The sequence below is a fragment of the Colobus angolensis genome, unplaced genomic scaffold, assembly GCF_000951035.1.
Source record: "Colobus angolensis palliatus isolate OR3802 unplaced genomic scaffold, Cang.pa_1.0 Scaffold94, whole genome shotgun sequence".
NCBI classification, from domain to species: domain Eukaryota; kingdom Metazoa; phylum Chordata; class Mammalia; order Primates; family Cercopithecidae; genus Colobus; species Colobus angolensis.
This window is the reverse complement of record NW_012123376.1, coordinates 2,557,709-2,576,461: the sequence shown is the minus strand read 5'-3', so window position 1 is coordinate 2,576,461 and position 18,753 is coordinate 2,557,709. Positions and strand designations below refer to the sequence as shown.

At 36.2% G+C, this 18,753-nt stretch overlaps 1 protein-coding gene across 1 annotated transcript in view; it reads left to right on the top strand.

The window, feature by feature from the left end:
* PIBF1 (progesterone immunomodulatory binding factor 1) overlaps positions 1–18,753 on the top strand; it is a 266,063-nt gene that overhangs the window by 141,763 nt on the left and 105,547 nt on the right. The window contains exon 13 of the mRNA XM_011932158.1: positions 7,440–7,530. Coding sequence (XP_011787548.1) covers positions 7,440–7,530 — 91 coding nt within the window. The remainder of the gene's footprint in view (positions 1–7,439; positions 7,531–18,753) is intronic.

Here is an 18,753-nt window from a genome sequence, read left to right as displayed (position 1 = left end):
TGAAGTCCTTGCCCATGCCTATGTCCTGAATGGTACTACCTAGGTTTTCTTCTAGGGTTTTTATGGTAAAAATGGGTTTAAACTTCAATTGAAGTTGAATTTGAATGTAGGTAGGGTTCTAATTATTTTAGGCACATTTTCACATAAGGACTGTATTTACTTGTAGGCCAACGTAAGAAAAACTTTTATTTCTCTCCTATCATTGTCCTATTTCCCATTTCCAAGGTCAGTGTCTGATAACTGCAATAGATTTTAAATTTATCTTCAGTTTCTTCACTGGAGTTCAAGTAATCTTTGTAACATTCAAATTTTCATATCATATGCCTGCTTTAATGACTTTTATTGTCTTCACTAAGACAGTAAAGTCAAATTTCTTTACATGACTTTGTGATTAGCCTCATGTTTACCTTTCTACTTTTCATATCTTGCCATCCCCCTCCATGTCATATTATTGTCTTGAAAGTTTCATACTCTTTCTTATCTCTATAACTTTGCATATGTCCCTTTGTCTAAACAAATTAGGAATAGAAGGAAGCTTCCTCAGTCTGAAAAAGGGCAGTTATAAAAACCAATAGATAAAATTGTACTTAAGGGTGAAATATTGAATGCTTTCCACATTAAGGGGGAGAGTAAGACAGGGATTCCTATTTTCATGATTTATATGATTTATATTAAGCACTGTATTTGAATTGCTAACCTGTGAGATAAGGATAAGAGAAGATACAAAATATATAAAAATCAGAAAGGAATAATAAGAATATGTTTTCAGATTACCAAACAGCTACTAAAACTGGTAACTGAATATAGCAGGATATACAGTCATTACCCAAAAATATACTAGAAGTAAACAACTGGAGAAGTAAGTAGCAGCAAAAAACACAAAATACTTAGGAATAAATTTAAGCCAAAAAACCCTACAGATCATTGCTAAGAGAAGTTAAAGAACCACTCCCCCCAAAATCACGAAATATATTGTGAATTCTATCAATTTAGTGTTCTTCTAGTCACCGTGGCAGCAGGCTTTTTTGTATTTCATTCATATGGAATGCAAAGGACTGGAATATCCAAAGCAATCTTGAAAAAAGTTGAAGCCCTATGTGGTGATACACTCCTATAGTCCCAGCTACCTGGGAGGCTGAGGCAGGAGGATTGCTTGAGCTTAGAGGTTAAAGCCAGTAGTGTGCGATGATCGTGCTTGTGAATACCCACTGAACTCCAGCCTGGGCAACATAGCGCGACCTTCTCTCCCCCACAAAAAAGAAGAACAAATTGGAAGAATTGCACTACCTGTTTTCAAGATTTACTGTAAAGCTTCAATATCAGGCTACTATAGTACTGGCTTAAGGAAAGACAAATACAGCAATGAAACAGACTAGAAAACCCAGAAACAGGTCCATACTTAAATAACAATTTCATTTTTAACAAAGGCAGCAAAGCAAATAAATGGAGAAAGGAAAGTTTGTTCAGTAAATGGTACTAAAAAAAATTGGACATCTTTATGGAAATAAACTTCCATACACCAATATTAATCTGAGACGATACCTAAATGGAATAGCTAAAACTATAAATATGTAACAGAAAACACAGGTGAGTATCTTTACAACTTGGGGAACATTAAGACCTTTTTTGACATGGCCCTTAAAAGTAATTATCATAACAGAAAAATTGATAAACTAGATATCATCAAAATTTAAAACTTTTATTCAAAAGACACCATTAAGAAATGAATAGCCAAGCACAGACTCAAAGAAAATAACCACAATTTTATGTCTGACAAAGGAATGATATCCAAAATAAGAAAATATTGAGGAGAAAATATTCACAAAACATAGATTAGACAAAAAAAAAAAAAAAATGACATCCAAGTGTGGTGGGCTGAAAAACATCCTTCTAGAGATGTCCATGTCCTGTTGGATGTAGTGACTCATGCCTGTAATTCCAACACTTTGGGAGGCCGAGGCATGTGGATCACTTGAGCTCAGGAGTTCAAGACTAGCCTGACATGGTGAGACCCCATCTCTAAAAAGAAAGAGAGAAAGAGAGAGAGAGAGAGAGAGAGAAGGGGAGGGAAGGAGGGAGGGAGAGAAGGAAGGAAGGAAGGAAGGAAGGAAGGAAGGAAGGAAGGAAGGAAGGAAGGAGAAAGAGAAAGAAAAGGAAGAAAGGAAGGGAAGAAAGGAAGGGAAGGGAATAAGGAAGAAGGGAAGGAAAGAAACACAGGGAAAGAAAAGGAAGGAAGGAAAGAAAAGAGAAAAGAAAAGAAAAATGTTCATGTCCTAGTCTTTGGAACCTCTGAAAGCTGGAAAAGGCAAGGAAACAGATTTTACCATAGAACCCCCAGACAGAACCAGCCCTACAAAACATTGACTTCAGGTCAGTGAGGCTGATTTTTGGACTTACGACCTCTAGAGCTATAAAATAATAAATTTGTATTGTTTAAACCATAAAGTCTGGCAATCTGTTACGCTACCAGTAGGAAATTAATATACTAGAATATATATTTAAAAATTCATATAACTCAGTGATTAAAAAAAAAAGTCCTATTTAAAACATGGGCAAAATGTTTAAACATGTCATAAAAGAAGACGTGAATGACAAGCATAATAAAAGTATTCAACATTACTAGTCATGAGGGAAAAGCAGATTAAAATCCCAGTGAGATACCAGTGTATACACACAATAATGGCTGAAATTAGAAAGACTGACTATACCAAATGTTGGTGAGAAGTGGAGCAACTGGCAGTTTCTTACAAAATGATCAAACAACCTAATCAGTGATCCAGCATTTCCACTACTTACCCAAGAGAGAAGAAGGCATATACACATTAAAATATTTCCACTAGAATGTTCATAGGAAATTTATTCATAGTCAAAAGCTGGCAACAACCCAGGTGTTTATCTCAAAGGAAAATGGTTAATCAAACCATTACACATTCATGTAGTAGAATACTTCTCCTCACTGAAAAGAAGCAATTGACTTGACAACATGGATGAATCTGAAAAACATAAAGTATACTTTATATAATCATACAGTATGATTATACTATGATTATAGTATATAGTATGCTTATACTGTATGTTTATATAAAGTTCTAAAAGAGGCAAAAGTATGATGAAAAAAATCAAGGGGTAGGGGGTAAAAAAATTTTTTTTAATTTTTAAAAAGACAAAAATTAGAACTGTAGTTGTCTCTAAAGATGATTGTCACCAAAAATTTAACTGAGAAAAGTGACATGGAACTTTCCAGGGTATTCAAATGTTCTATATCTTGATAGGGTTTGTGTTACACGTGTGTATACATTTCAAAACTTTTACATTTCAAAACTCGTTGAATGGTAGACTTTAAAAATAAAATTTATACATGGTGAAAGTTACCAATCTTATTTTTTAGAAAATAACTAAATATATATTGAACTATAATTGATGATTTGCATGTTAAACTGTTGAGGAGTGAAGTGTGCAAATGTGCATAGCTTTCTTTGAAATGCATCAAAAAAACAGATTCATGGAAACAGGGATGGATATATGTGTAATAAACACAGTATGTTTGATTTAGAATCCAGATGTCGGAGCCAGGTGCAGTGGCTCACGCCCTTAACCCCAGCACTTTGGGAGACCAAGGCAGGACGATTGCTTGAGCCCAGAAGTTCAGGGCCAGCCTGGGCAACATGGCAAGACCCCATCTGTACAAAAAAATGAAAAGTGAACCAGGCATGGTGGTGCCAGCTACATGGGAAAGTCAGGTGGAATGATCACCTGAGCCCTGAACGTCAAGGCTGCAGTAACTGTGTTCGTGCCACTTCACTCCAGTCTGGGTGACAGAGTGAGACCCTGTCTCAAAAAAAAAAAAAAAAAAAATTGCAGATGTTGAGTATATGGATGTATACTGTACAGTTTTTTCAGTGTGTCCATGTATATAAATATTTTCTTAAAATCTTCAGAATATAGAAATTAATTTTTGTTATGGTACTGTCTAAACCAACTTCAAATAAAATAGATTTACTTTTACTAGAAGATCAATAACTAGGTTCTGTATCAGTTCACAGTTCACATTGGAAACTAAAATACACCTTATCCTTTTAATGAATATTTATCAATTAACTAAAATTTCAAACAAGTGAGCACAGACTTGTTTTAGTACTACATTGTATACAATTTTCAAAGGCTTGCCATTTAATTCAGGTAATTTCAGCTGACATGAAGGTGATTAGGCTTCATTTATTAAGGTGTAACCATAGCAAATTAAAGTATCTTGTTTATACCTGTATTGCTTTCTGTAATCAAATAAGTATTATTTGGATATTTGAGTTTAGTTTTCAAAGATTTCATCAAGTTGTTAAAAGTACAAGTATTGCCTAAAAGCTAAATAAACTCAAATTAGAGAAAAAAACAAAACAAAACAAAAAAAACCCTAGATTTCTAGTTGTTAAATTCAGTTACCTGCTATGCATCCTCATCATACTTATAACCTCCACTAGGCATTTGTCAGATTTCTCAGAACTCCCTTCTCTTTGCTTCTTGAATCACCTGCCTTTGACTTAACTACTTTCTGGATAATCTTATCCCTTTCCACAACTTCAGTTACTATCAATAGGGTAGTGATTTCTATAGTTAGAGACGGGCTCACTGTGTTGCCCAGGCTGGAGTGCAGTGGTACAATCATAGCTCACTGCAGTTGCAAACTCCTGGGTTCAAGTGATCCCCCTGCCTCATCCTTCCAAGTAGCTAGGACTACAGACACATGCCATCGTGCCCAGCTGATTATTTTTTGTAGAGACACAGTCTCACTATGTTGCCCAAAGTGATCTCAAACTCCTGGCTTCAAGCAATCCTCCTGCCTTGGCCTCCCAAAACACTGCGTTTATAGGTATGAGCCACCATGCACAGCTGAAAATTTAACATTATTTGCATTTCCTCTTTCTTCCCTGAAACTTCCTAATGATGCAGACAAGGTTTAAAGTGTATGTGAAGGTGTAGATATGTTATATGCAGATATATGCCATTTTATATAAGGGACTTAATCAACTGTGGATTTTGGTGTCCTCAGAGTTCCTGGAACCAATCCCCCAGGGATACCAAAGGACGACCAACTGTATTTTTGATCTGTTAGTAAACTTATCTAATCATCCTACTAGCTTTTATCAACCTTTATTCCTCCTTCATTCTATCTAGAGTGCCTCATCTCACTCACACCTGCTCAGTTGTCTAGAATCCAAGTTCTTTTCTCCACTGCTATTATGGACTAGATCTCAACTGGTATTATAATTTGTTAGGAATTCTCTGTGCCAGGATTCTAAGCCATCCTCTTCCCTATTATTGGAATTTTTAAAATGATATCTGCATCAAAAACAAAAATCAATTGGTCATGCCACCTTCTTGTATTATAGTTTCTTGTTGATGTTAGAATAAAATCCAGACTACTCAGCCTAACAAACAAGACTTTAGTTCCCTTCACTGTTGGAACTAAGTCTGCCTTTCTACTACCACCATTCTCTAGACCAAATTCAACCACTTTCCTCACAATTACTAAAACTTCACATACCTTCAAGTCTGTGCTTCTGCACATGGACTTCTCTCCTATTCCTTCACTGAATCTCAGCCTCCCCATATCTACCCTATACCTTGTAGCATGAGAAATAGTGGCACTCAGATGCAGTTGCTCTGTACTCTGCTTCTAAGACATGTTGTTCAGATCTCTTTAATAGCGTTGTTCAGATCTCTTTAGTAGCATTGAACAAGTTGTATAATATATTGTTTTTGTAATTAATCCCTGCTAGAAGAGTTATCCCATGACTTATTAATCCATTAAGTATTAAACTCACATTTAGCATGTCCATTAATATCTAACTTACGGGTTTTTGAGATGTAAACTAAATTTACCCCTCTGTCCTCTGAATTTAGAACTATTAAGGAGAGACAAGAGTCAGTTACATATCTAAATATTAGCTGTAGTTCTAGTAGAGCTGATTTGGAGAACTCATCTTGGATCTGGACTTATCTGATAGCTGATCATAGTATTGGTAATGGCGTGTATCATCTCTTCCATGTGTCTCTCCCAACTAGTAATTCTTCCTCAGAAAGCTAATCCTGACTCACCATGAAAGATAGGTACAAAATTAAAAGAAAACAGTTAATGAATGTTTCTAAAATCTTTACTACAGAAGGGCCAATCAACAAATGTGTGCACATTACATTGATAGGCATGCAGATGATGAAACATCATTATGGTTGTAAAATATGTGGCTTTGTTTTAATTCTGAAATATTCCTGAAAGTGGTTTATCTTTTTAACATTAAAATAATGGTTGCTGATAAATAATATTATAAAAGTTTTTGTATGTCATTGACTGCTTTTACTTGAGCTGTTAAAACTATAGCCTTTGATGAAATTTTTTTTTTTTTTTGGTGTTTTGGGGGGTTTTTTTGATGATGAAATATTTTTTGGTTGAGTGTGGTGGCTCACACCTGTAATCCCAGCACTTTGGGAGGCTGAGGTGGGCAGATCACCTGAGGGCGGGCAGATCACCTGAGGTCGGGAGTTTGAGACCAGCCTGGCCAACATGGCGAAACCCTGTCTCTACTAAAAATACAAAAAAAATTTAGCGGGGCTTGGTGGTGGGCATCTGTAATCCCAGCTACTGGGGAGGCTAAGGCAGGAGAATCGCTTGAACCTGGGAGGCAGAGGTCGCTGTGAGCAGAAATAACACCATTATACTCCAGCCTGGGCAACAAGAGCGAAACTCCATCTCAAAAAAAATATGTGTGTAGATATATATATTTTTTTAATCCCAACTTGCAGTAAAATGTCATTGCATTTCAAGTTTTTTAGCCAGAAGATGTTAACCTGTTAGTTAAAATTCCTTTTGGGAAGTGGCATGACAATTGCAGAATTTAAAAGTAAATTATTTTCACAGAATTTTTTTACATTTAAAAAAGAGTAAGGCCATCAATACATGCTTAGAGCTGCACAGTTTTTAATAGAGTAACCTACATAAGTACATAATTTTATTGTTGCAAATTAAAATAAAGTTTTTCTGATAAAATAATATTTGTCCTAATTTAAAAATCATTTATTTTGTCAAGAACAGAATTGATGACTTTGATATGTTATCATTATTTGTTATATTATATAGCATATTTCATGCAAAAAGCCTTTGAGTCCTTCAGAATAATATATATATTAATATACTTTTTAACAAGAAAACCTAATGTGATATGATGCAATCCCTTATACATTGCAAAAATAAATGGAGCAAATTCAAGCAGGGACATACTTTAATAAATATGCTTCTAGTTACAAATGGGTTGTTTAAGATTACATATTAGCCCTTTCTAATGTTTTTATGCTCCCTAATTTATTATAACCTATTTTATTTTCATTTCTACCATGTTTTTAAAGGAAAAATTAAGTTATCTCACATTCTATACTTTAATATTTTCCAGTTGAAAATGAAGAGGAGGCTGAAAGGGTTCTCTTTTCCTATGGCTATGGTGCTAATGTTCCCACAACAGCCAAAAGACGACTAAAGCAAAGGTAAAATCAATATATATTTATTTTATTTTTCTACTCAAGCTGAATGTAATTACATTTGTGCTTTCTGATAATGTGCTGAGTTCAGTGACAAAGTCCTTTATTCTTACTCTGCATAAATATTAAATTTCTCACAAAATAAAACAGTAATAATCATGTATTTCATATATATTTAAATAAATTTAATGGTTTGTAGAATAGAAGTGTACATAAGAATTTCTGTAGAATTAGATTTGATGATGAGGACCTCATTTTTGTTTTCACATTAATTTCAGATGAGCTACAAATGCTTTGTATCAACAATATTCAGATTTAAATTAATTATGCTTCTTTTTGCTTTCTCTCATTTTTATTCACCTGCCTACATTCCTTGACATACACATTAGGGAGAGTGATAAGGGGAGTTAATGCATATATTGTGATTGAAACTATAAAGGCTTTATGAAAACCAAGAGAATATTTGGAAGATCCACTAGTTATCTTGTGAGATACTGCTTAAAAGTACATTCAGCCCTCTATATCCAGGGGTTTCACATGTGCGAATTCAACCAACCGCTCATCAAAAATATTTGAGAAAAGAATGGATGATTGCATCTATGCTGAACATGTGCAGACTTCTTTTCTTGTCATTATTCTGTAACACAATACAGTTATTCACATAGCATTTACATTTTGTTAGGTATGATAAGTAATCTAGAGATGATTTAAAGTATATGGGAGGATATACATAGGTTATATGCAAATATTATACCAATTGTATGTAAAGGACTTGAACACTCATGGATTTTGGTATCCACAGGAGGTAGGGAGTGTACACTGGAACCAGTAATCCCATGGATAGCAACAGACAACTGTATACTAACAGGAAGTTGTACCTACATTAATCGGGTTTCCAGTTGACCTGCCTGATTTTTATTCTTAACTCCTCTCTTGCACCAAAATGTATCCTACTTTGCAAAAGCATCTCACTGCCCCATTCACTACCACATCAAATCCATCAAATCTAAATATTTCTTTCAGACTTCCAAGCTCCTCCATAATGTAGCTCTACCTCTCCAGCCTTATTTGCCTCTCTACCCAAAATGCAGTGGATATACCTATTTCTCTGCCTATAAAACATCTGTTTTCTCTGTACCACACAGTAGAGCATTTCTCTTATCTCATTAGCTGTCATTTCCTGTATAATTTACCCATCTAGATGGAAAGTTCTTCGAGGTCAGCAACTACTTTTTTTATTTTTTATTTTTTATTTTTTTTGAGACAGAGTCTCACTCTGTCACCCAGGCCTGGATTGCAGTAACAGTCTCAGCTCACTGCAACCTCCACCTCCCGGGTTCAAGCAATTCTCCTGCCTCAGTCTCCCAAGTAGCTGGGACTACAGTCATGCACCACCACACTCTGCTAATTTTTGTATTTTTAGTAGAAACGGGGTTTCATCGTGTTGACCAGGCTGGTCTTGAACTGGCCTTGGCCTCAAGTGATCCACCTGCCTCAGCCTTCCAAAGTGCTGGAAACACAGGAGTGATTCACCACACCTGGTCTAGCAACTACATCTTTTTTGTTGTTGTTGTTGTTGTTTTTTGAGACAGAGTCTCACTGTGTCTCCCAGGCTAGAGTGTAGTGGCACGATCTCAGCTTGCTGCAATTTTCACCTCCCGGGTTCAAGCAATTCTCCTGTCTTAGACTCCCGAGTAGCTGGGATTATAGGCATGTGTCGCCATGCCTGGCTAATTTTTGTATTTTTAGTAAAGACAGAGTTTCACCATATTAGCCAGGCTGGTCTCAAACTCCTGACCTCAAGTGATCCACCCGCCTTGACCTCCCAAAGTGCTGGGATTACAGGCATGAGCTACCACGCCCTGCCAGCTACATCTTACTCTTGTTTATTTTTCACTTTCTCTGTCTAGCTCAGTGCAGGATACCTAGGAAAATTGTTTCTTCATCAAAACATTTGAGAATTCAAAGTTGCTTTTTCTATATGAACTGATTTAGACATTTAGAGACACTAAGAAAATGACTAATACATACACTAAGAAAATGACTCAGAAAATAGAACGTCTGTATGGCTATCTAAAATGATGTATCCTCATTAATATAGTGGTGAATGAAAAAAAAATAAAGTGATGTAGGATATAGACCACTTTATAGAAAGCAAGAAAGGAAAGCAAGTTCTAAGCCATGCTTAGAACTTATGGCTCTTACCAGTTAAACTAAATATATGCCAAATTTTGAGCAAGGCTAGACGAATAGAAAGTATCAATTTGTAGCTGGAATGTTTAATTCTGTCTGGTGAGGATTCAGATATTTCAGAATTATGTATTATTTTTAAAAAAATCAGTCCCATCCCCATTTCCTCCAAAAGTCGCAACAGGTAGCCTAGGTTATTTTGTAATTTTCAGCATATCTGTTTCTTAGTCCAATGTTGCCTAAGGAAGAATAGAACATAGTTTTGTGGGTTAGAAACTTATCAGTGGTAAATGACAGATAAAATACTAAAACTTGAAATTTAAAGGGAAAGGTCACATTCTCTTCTCTATTTTGGCTTCTGAATCCTTCAAAAGAATCTTCGTTACAAGAATAGATGGGGCTGGGTGCAGTGACTCACACCTGTATTCCCAACACTTTGGGAGGCCAATACAGGCAGATTGCTTGAGTCCAGGAGTTTGAGAACAGCCTGGGCAACATGGCGAAACTCCATCTCTACAAAAAATGCAAAACTTAGCTGGGCCTGCGGACACGTGCCTGTAGTCCCAGCTACCCTACTCAGGAGGCTGAGGTGAGAGGATTACCTGAGCCCAGGAGGTCGAGGCCGCAGTGAACCGTGATTGTCCCCCTACACTTCAGCTTAGATAGTAGAGTGAGACCTTGTCTCCAAAAAGAAAAAAGAAAAAAAGAAAAGAAAGAATTCTACTGTTAGAAGTTCGCTTTTCTTAGCCCCAAATACTGAGTTTTTTCAAAATTGCAAGCGATTATTGCTGTTGCACCTTACTATTTTTTGAAGAATTTTTTAAAATAGAGGTTGGTTTTTAATATTTAAAGTGAGGATTTAAGGAACCACAACTGATTCATACTCAAAATAACGTTAACTGTCCAAATATCCTAAAGATTCTATCACTGAGCTATCTATGTGCCTTGAACATGTGCCTAATGGGTATGCTATTAATATCTCCTGCCAGCTGGTGCCAGGCATTCTTCTCATGGTGAGCCAGAGGGTTATTTTGAGGAAGTGCTTCTCAGGTCATCTAAGCTGAATGACGGGAAAGTAAGGCTAGATATCCAAAGAGAACATTTATGCATTCCTTCATGCATTCAACAACTTTTATTGAGTGCTTACTGTATGCACAAAATCGATCAGTGGCACTAAAGATCCCAGGTTAGGGTCTGACACATTTCTGAAGTTTGCAAAGTCCACATTTGAGATCATAATGGATATTTGTGAAGAAGGCAGTGGCTTTGTGCTCTTTTTATGTTTATTTAAGATAAAAGCATTATAACCTTTGAGAGAATTATATTTAATTCTTCACATTTGAAATTAAAGGATTGGAGCCAGACGTGCTGGCATGCACCTGTAATCCCAGCTTCTGGGAAGCCTGGGGCAGAAGGATCACTCAAGACTAGCAGTTTGAAGCTGTAGTACACTGTAATTGCACCTGTGACTAGCCACTGCACTCCAGTCTGGGCAACATAGAGAGACTCCCATCTCTCAAAAAAAGAAAAGAAAAAAAACAGTGGAAACTTAAGGTGAATGATAAAACAACTCAGTCAGAATAGTAAATAAAATATATGCAAAATACAGTTTTCATTGTACATCAGCCTATACCAAAATATATTAAAGTTTCAAAAGAACTTATTTTCCAACTACTACACAATAGATTCCATTCATATTAAATTTGATTTAAAATCTTATATATTGAACAACCAGAATTAGATATTTTAGGGTAACATTTTATTGAAAGGAGGTTTCTGATTTGTTATAACAGTAATGTTTATTTTATTTTATTTTATTTTATTTTTGTTTTTTTGAAGTTGGACTCTCACTCACTGTCACCCAGGCTGGAGTGCAGTGGCATGATCTTGGTTCACTACAACCTCCGCCTCCCAGGTTCAAGCAATTCTTCTGCCTCAGCCTCCCAAGTAGCTGGGACTACAGGCACACACCACCACGCCTGGCTAATTGTTTGTATTTTAGTAGAGACGGGGTTTCACCGTGTTGCCCAGGCTGGTCTCAAGTGATCTCAAACTCCTAAACTCAGGCAATCAGCCCGCCTCAGCCTTCTAAAGTACAAGGATTACAGGCATGAGCCACCACGCCCAGCCATGTTTATTTTATAAAATTGGAAAATTACTGGTAATCCTACTATCCAAAATAACCACTCAGAAATGCACACAGATTTATATACTTTCTTACTTATTTAGGATATTATTGCTTGTAATTTAATAGTTTAATTTATTATCATAGAATTCCATTCTAAACATTTTCTTATGTCATTGTGTATTCTTCAGAAAGGTCATTTTTAATGGTTATCCAAAACATTACTTTTTAGGACTTCTGTTTTTGAGTGCTGTATTTTGATTAATAAATTGTATAGTTACTGAAAATTATCATTAGTTGCCGATTGCAACCCAGGCAGTACCACAAAATTAAAAATGAGAAAATGGATTTGAAGTGCCTGACAGATGTGTTCTTAAAGTAAATTACATAGTTAATCTTAGAGGAAAAGCCAGGGTTCTGAAATCTTTTACTAGGCACAATTTGAGTTTTCATGTAAGACAATATTGTTTTAAAATTGTACAGAAGCCTCTTGATATAATTAGTAGGAATACCCCTCAAACATGAAACTTTCTTTAATATTAGTCCATTTTTAGGAATCTCACTCTGTTACCCAGGTTGGAATGCAGTGGTGTCATCATAGCTCACTCTTATCTCAAACTCCTGGGCTGAAGCGATTCTTTTTTCTACCCTCTTGAGTAGCTGGGCACCCCATACCTAGCTAATTTCTTTATTTTTTATTTTTTGTAGAGATAGGGTATTGCTCTGTTGCCCAGGCTGTTCTTGAACTCCTGGCCTCAAGCAATCATCCCACCTCAGCCTCCAAAAGTCCTGGAATTACAGGTTTGAGTCACCACACCCAGCCTATTTTTTTAAAACTCTTTCTGGGACACAATTATAGAAAGTTACAAGGACTTATACAATTAAAGTAGATTAAAATAAAATGGACTCTCCTTGACTAAACTTGAAAATCTGAAGTAATGTTTTCCTTTCTGTTGGGATGGTTTTGAAAATAGCGAACAAGATTTTCTGGTTACATGTTTTGGTTATGCCCTTTAATCTACCACACTAAATGGTAACACCCAGGCACTAACGTGGTCTTTGTATATGCCTCTGTGTTTTGGCTAATCTGAATGTGGAAACTGTTCTAATGTTCTTAAACCTTTCAAATTGTAAGATTTACTGCATACTGTAGTTTCTCTAGTTTTATAAAAAGCTTTAAGTTAAAACTTTCACAGTTTACTGAGCTTCATAAAAAAAACAAATAAAGCAGAGGAAAGTAACAAAATTTTGTATATGATAAACATGTTTTCCTTTCCTTTATTCTCATATATATGAGTTCTCATTTTTGTCCTTGGGAAAAGTTGTACTCATTTCATTTGGGATGGCCTTAGGAATAGTTCTTTAAAAAGTTGCTACTATTCTATTCCTGACAAATTTGGAAGTGTAAACCTATAGAAGAAACTAGAAAAAGTCTCATATAACTACAGATAATCAGCATGAGATCACTATTTAGTCCTCAGTCATTTCCAGCTGAGCAGGTAGTATAAGGACCAACCTTAAGCTTTTTGAAAGTGGGATCCTTCTGGCACATGTCCCCTTCTTTACAACCATCTTCCATGCCATGCTAGTAGAGATAGAACTCTGATCTACTGAAACTGAGAAAGACCAAATAACTACTAATCATGCCTCACATATTCTTGTTCATTTGGAGTTTTGGTAATAGTAAGACACCGTACCAATATGAAGAACCCAGAACAGAGCATCAGCCCTCCATTGTGCTTTGATATCTCAGATATAAACAAAACTCTGCCATGTCCACATTGGCTAAGCTAAAAATGTTAAGAAATTGTATGTAGTAATCAGAAATACAGACTACCATGGACAGAGTCAAGACCAATAACGTATATTTGGCATCAAGAAGTGCTAAGAGAGCTAAAATGTAACCCTTAGGGAATACTAATTTGACCAAGAAACAGGTGAAATTTTTGTTTAATATTTAGGTGTACAACCAATATACTGATGATGTTAGTTTCTAGATGATATCAAAGTTAATCTTGGTATAAGTGAAAATCACATGGCAATTAATGTATTAATAATTACAAAGAAGTATTGTACCTACTTAAGTGTCCCAGTAGATAGCTTATAAAAGCATTGCTTTCTTGAGAAATTCAGTACATTCTATACCAAAAAAATAGCCTTTAGCAAGAGTCATTTTTCCTGACTTATTCATAGTTATTCTTCTTAAAGATCTTAGCGGGGCCAGGCACGGTGGTTCACACCTATAATCCCAGCACTTAGGGATACTGAGGCAGGTGAATCACCTGAGGTCAGGAGTTCAAGACCAGCCTGGCCAACATGGCGAAACCCCATCTCTACTAAAAAGACAAAAATTAGCTGGCATGGTGATGGGCGCCTGTAATCCCAGCTACTCCGGAGGCTGAGGCAGGAGAATCGCTTGAACCCAGGAGGCAGAGGTTGCAGTGAGCCCAGGTCATGCCATTGCACTCCAGCCTGGGTGACAAGAGCAAAACTCTGACTCAAAAGATTTAAAAAGATAAAGATCTTAGGACTTGTTTTCATTGTATGTTCATTGTGTTAAGGAAGCATAAACTCAGCTGTAGTTAAGCAGTTCTTCATGTCTTGTTTTGAATTTCATTTAAACACTCTTCTTTCTTTCCACTTGTAAGATCCCAGACTTCTAAAGAGGATCCACCTATAGCACCAAATCACTCACCAAAGCAATATGCCCACTTAAAGTTTTAGAAGGTTGAATATAGAAGTGGTGAATTGGTATCTAAGACATTTGCCTTCTTATTAACTTTATGCACTTTTTAATTGCTAGTTCAATGCTTAATACTGAGCATTAGTTGTATTTTATTGTTTTTCTTTAATTGCCCATTATTAGCTATAGGTGTACCTTAATGTTGAGGTGCTGCAACCTCGGAATGTGGTTTCTAACAATGTGTTCATTTGAACAAAATGCACTTACAACAAAATCAGTCAGGAGGTGTTTATGACTGTACACATGTCTCACGCCTATAATCCCAGCACTGTAGGAGGCTGAGGTGGGAGAATCACCCAAACCCAGGAGTTGGAGACTAGCCTGGGTAACAATGTGAGACACAGCCTCTACAGAAATTTTAAAAATGAGCCAATCATCCTAATGCACCTGTGATCCCAGCTATGTGGGAGGCTGAGCTGGGTCACTTGAGCCCAGGAGGTCAAGGCTGCAGTAGCCATGTTTGCACCACTGCACTCTAGCCTGGGCAATAGAGTGAGACCCTGCCAAAAAAAAAAAAAAAAGAAGATTTATTAAGTACCCACTCTGATCAGCTCTATAGTTAGATACCACAGGGGGTAAGACTCCTGTCATTTTATGAGTTGCATCTGTTTAGGGAGAAATGATTAACATACATGAAAGAATATATAAACTTTAGTACCATATCATATGTTGGGCTAGGCTGTGTCAGTCAGAGGAATAGAGATCAGTAAAGGCTGGCACAGTCAGAAATGGAGGAAGTGGAACTCAAAGGGAGCCTTTAAAGAAAATCTTCAGACTGGAGGACCAACAAAAGGCAGTGAAAGGAATACAGAAAACGTGTTTCTGAGACATTAAGTAGAGTAGACATCAATGGCAAATAAGGTTGGTTCCAGTGAGATTATAGAGGGCCTTGATATTTTTAAATAATTTTGAGATAGAGTAAAACTAACCATGAAGGTCAGATTTGAAAGCAGATGGGAAAAGGATATAGACATCAGTTCACTATGTAAAAAATACAGATGTCTGACAAACATATGAGACAATGCTTCACCTCATAAATAAATAAATTTAATTTAAAGCAGGATTTTATGTTTATAAAGTTAGTAAAACTTCCAAAGATTGACAGTGCTCCATATTGGTTGGATTATGAAGAAACAGGAGGTATGAGTGAACGTTCATTCATTCAATAGATAATTTCTAAATACCTCCTTTGTACCAAGTATTTATTGTTGAACTGTTACAGTTTTTTATATTTTCTGGATTCAAGTTTCTTAACTGATATGTGATAAAAAATTTTTTCTTCCATTCTGCAGATTGTCTTTTCACTGTCTTTTTTCCTTTTTTCTTTCTCTCTTTTGTTTTTTTGTTTTGTTTTGTTTTGTTTTTTTGCGACAGAGTCTCACTCTGTTGCCCAGACTGGAGTGCAGTGGCGCGATCTCAGCTCACTGCAAGCTCCACCTCCCGGGTTCAAGTGATTCTCCTGCCCCAGCCTCCCGAGTAGCTGGGATTACAGACGCCTGCCACCACACCCAGCTAATTTTTGTATTTTTAGTAGAGACGGGGTTTCACCATGTTGGCCAGGCTGGTCTCAAACTCCTGACCTCAAGTGATCTGCCCATCTCAGCCTCCCGGATTATAGGCGTGAGCCACCGCACCCAGCCCTTTTTTTCTTTTTCATGACAAAACTGAAATTGTTAAAATATTTTTACTTTCTTAATGGTACATTTTGAGGCCCAGAATTTTTAAATTTTGATGCAGTCCAGTTTATCCAGTTTTTTTTTATTAGTTATGCTTTTGCTGCCCTGAGAAACCTTTGCTAAATCTAAGTTTGCAAAGATTTACTCATATGTTTTCTTCTAAAAGTTTATAGTTTTATCGTCTGTATTTAGGTCTTTGATCCATTTTAGTTAATTTTTTTTGTATCATATGAGGTAAGGGCTTTGCACTGTTTATTAATGTGGCTACTAGAAAATTTTAAATTACATGTGAGGCTTGCATTATATTTCCATTGGACAAAGCTGACCTAGACCAGTGGTCTCCAAACTTTTTGATACAAATCTTTATTAGGAAAAAACTTGAGTACACACTCAGCAATATGTCTATATGTATTCATATTTATTTATAGATTATGTATGCATGTGCTATCATATGAATAGCAGGTACCTAATGATATAAAACCTACACAGAAAATGAAAACTTAAGATAATTTAACATTAAAATAAATGTAAGTAAAAATTCCCACAGTTCAACAAGTAATTTTGCACATAACTACTTTTAAAGACCACTGATCTAGATTAGGATCATAACCTCCTAAATGATTGTAGTCTTATTCCTTCTGCAGACCATCCTGCACACTGCTGATAGAGTACTTTGTCTCAAGTGCAGACCAAATCATGTTATGCCTAACCAACTTCAGGATAAAATGCAAACATACGAGGCTTTTCATAACATATCTCTGCCTATATCTCTCCAGCTTCAACCCTCACCATGCACCATATATTATTGATCTATACTATACTACTTAGAATTTTCCCTAGCACTTCATCCTCTACATATGCATTTCCCTCTACCCAAAATGCTGTTTCTCTGCTTCTTCACCAGATTAGTTAGTATTAGTTTTTATTCCTTAGTGGTATGCCTTTTCTTAGCATTTAACATACTACAGTAATTTTTAAATTTGCCTAGATGTTCCCAGTAGATATTAGGTATTCTCAGTGCCTCTGCAGATTATAGGTTTTTAATACATGTTTCTTAAAAGGAAGTGTTCATGGGTATTTTTCTTTTTTTTTTTTTGAGACGGAGTCTCGCTCTGTCGCCCAGGCTGGAGTGCAGTGGCCGGATCTCAGCTCACTGCAAGCTCTGCCTCCCGGGTTTACGCCATTCTCTCGCCTCATCCTCCCAAGTAGCTGGGACTACAGGTGCCCGCCACCTCGCCCGGCTAATTTTTTGTATTTTTTTAGTAGAGACGGGGTTTCACCGTGTTAGCCAGGATGTTCTCGATCTCCTGACCTCGGGATTCGGCCGTCTCGGCCTCCCAAAGTGCTGGGATTACAGGCTTGAGCCACCGCACCTGGCCTCATGAGTATTTTTCAAATGAATTAATGAGTATGTTTCTTCTGATTATCACCCTGCTTTTCTGTAGTCATTGATGTTCATCACCAAGAAAAAAATTAGTAAATTCCTTTATTTATTTATTTATTTTAAACGGAGTCTCACTCGGTTGCTAGACTGGAGTGCAGTGGCACGATCTTGGCTCACTGCTTACTGCAACCACTGCCTTCCGGGTTCAATAGATGCTTGTGCCTCAGTGTTCCAAGTAGCTGGGATTAAAGACATGTGCCACCACACCCAGATAATTTTTGTGTTGTTAGTAGAGATGGGGTTTTGCCATGTTGGCCAGGCTGGTCTCAAACTTCTGGCCTCAAGTGATCTGCCTGCCTTGGCCTAATTTTTTTTTACTGTTTTTGTTTTACTATAAGTATTATAATGATGAAAACAATTATATTTCTTGTTTCTGCTGTATTCTTTTGCTTAAATTTATCTTGTTTATATTTCTTTTCATTAAATCTTAATGTAATCTCTTATATCCTTAATATAATCTTAATAAATCTGACTATAATCTTTTAATGAAAGATTTTATATTATCTTTTATTCTTTTCTGTGTGTGTGTGTTTGTACTACATTAGTGGGCTAAATGGGTCTTTTAGGGCAACTGAGAAGTGTAATACCATTTCTAATATATATATGAGGAAATGTGTTTTACTGTCCTTACAACTGACTTAGAGGTGAGTTTTTAAAATGTAAACCCCATATATACTGGAGACCAATTGTACCATGTTATCGTCTACATTATTATCATTATGCATCATAAACGACATCAAAAATCATACTAATACGGTCTTTCCCATGACCATCAATTCTTAGAAAATTTTTCTCAGCAAAACTGTACTATAAACTAGTAATCAAAGCACTGTAGAGCATATTTGTGAGCAATCTGAAGATACCATAGATACTTTCCTTCTGTTTAGAGTTGATTTTCCTTACTTGGAATCCCCCAGTCAAAATCAGGGAAATTCTTGTTTGAAGAAAGTAGTCCTGGTGTTAAGGCTTAAGCACTAGCATACCAAGAATTTCTTTTTTTTTTTTTTTATTTTATTTTATTTTATTTTTTTTATTATACTTTAAGTTCTAG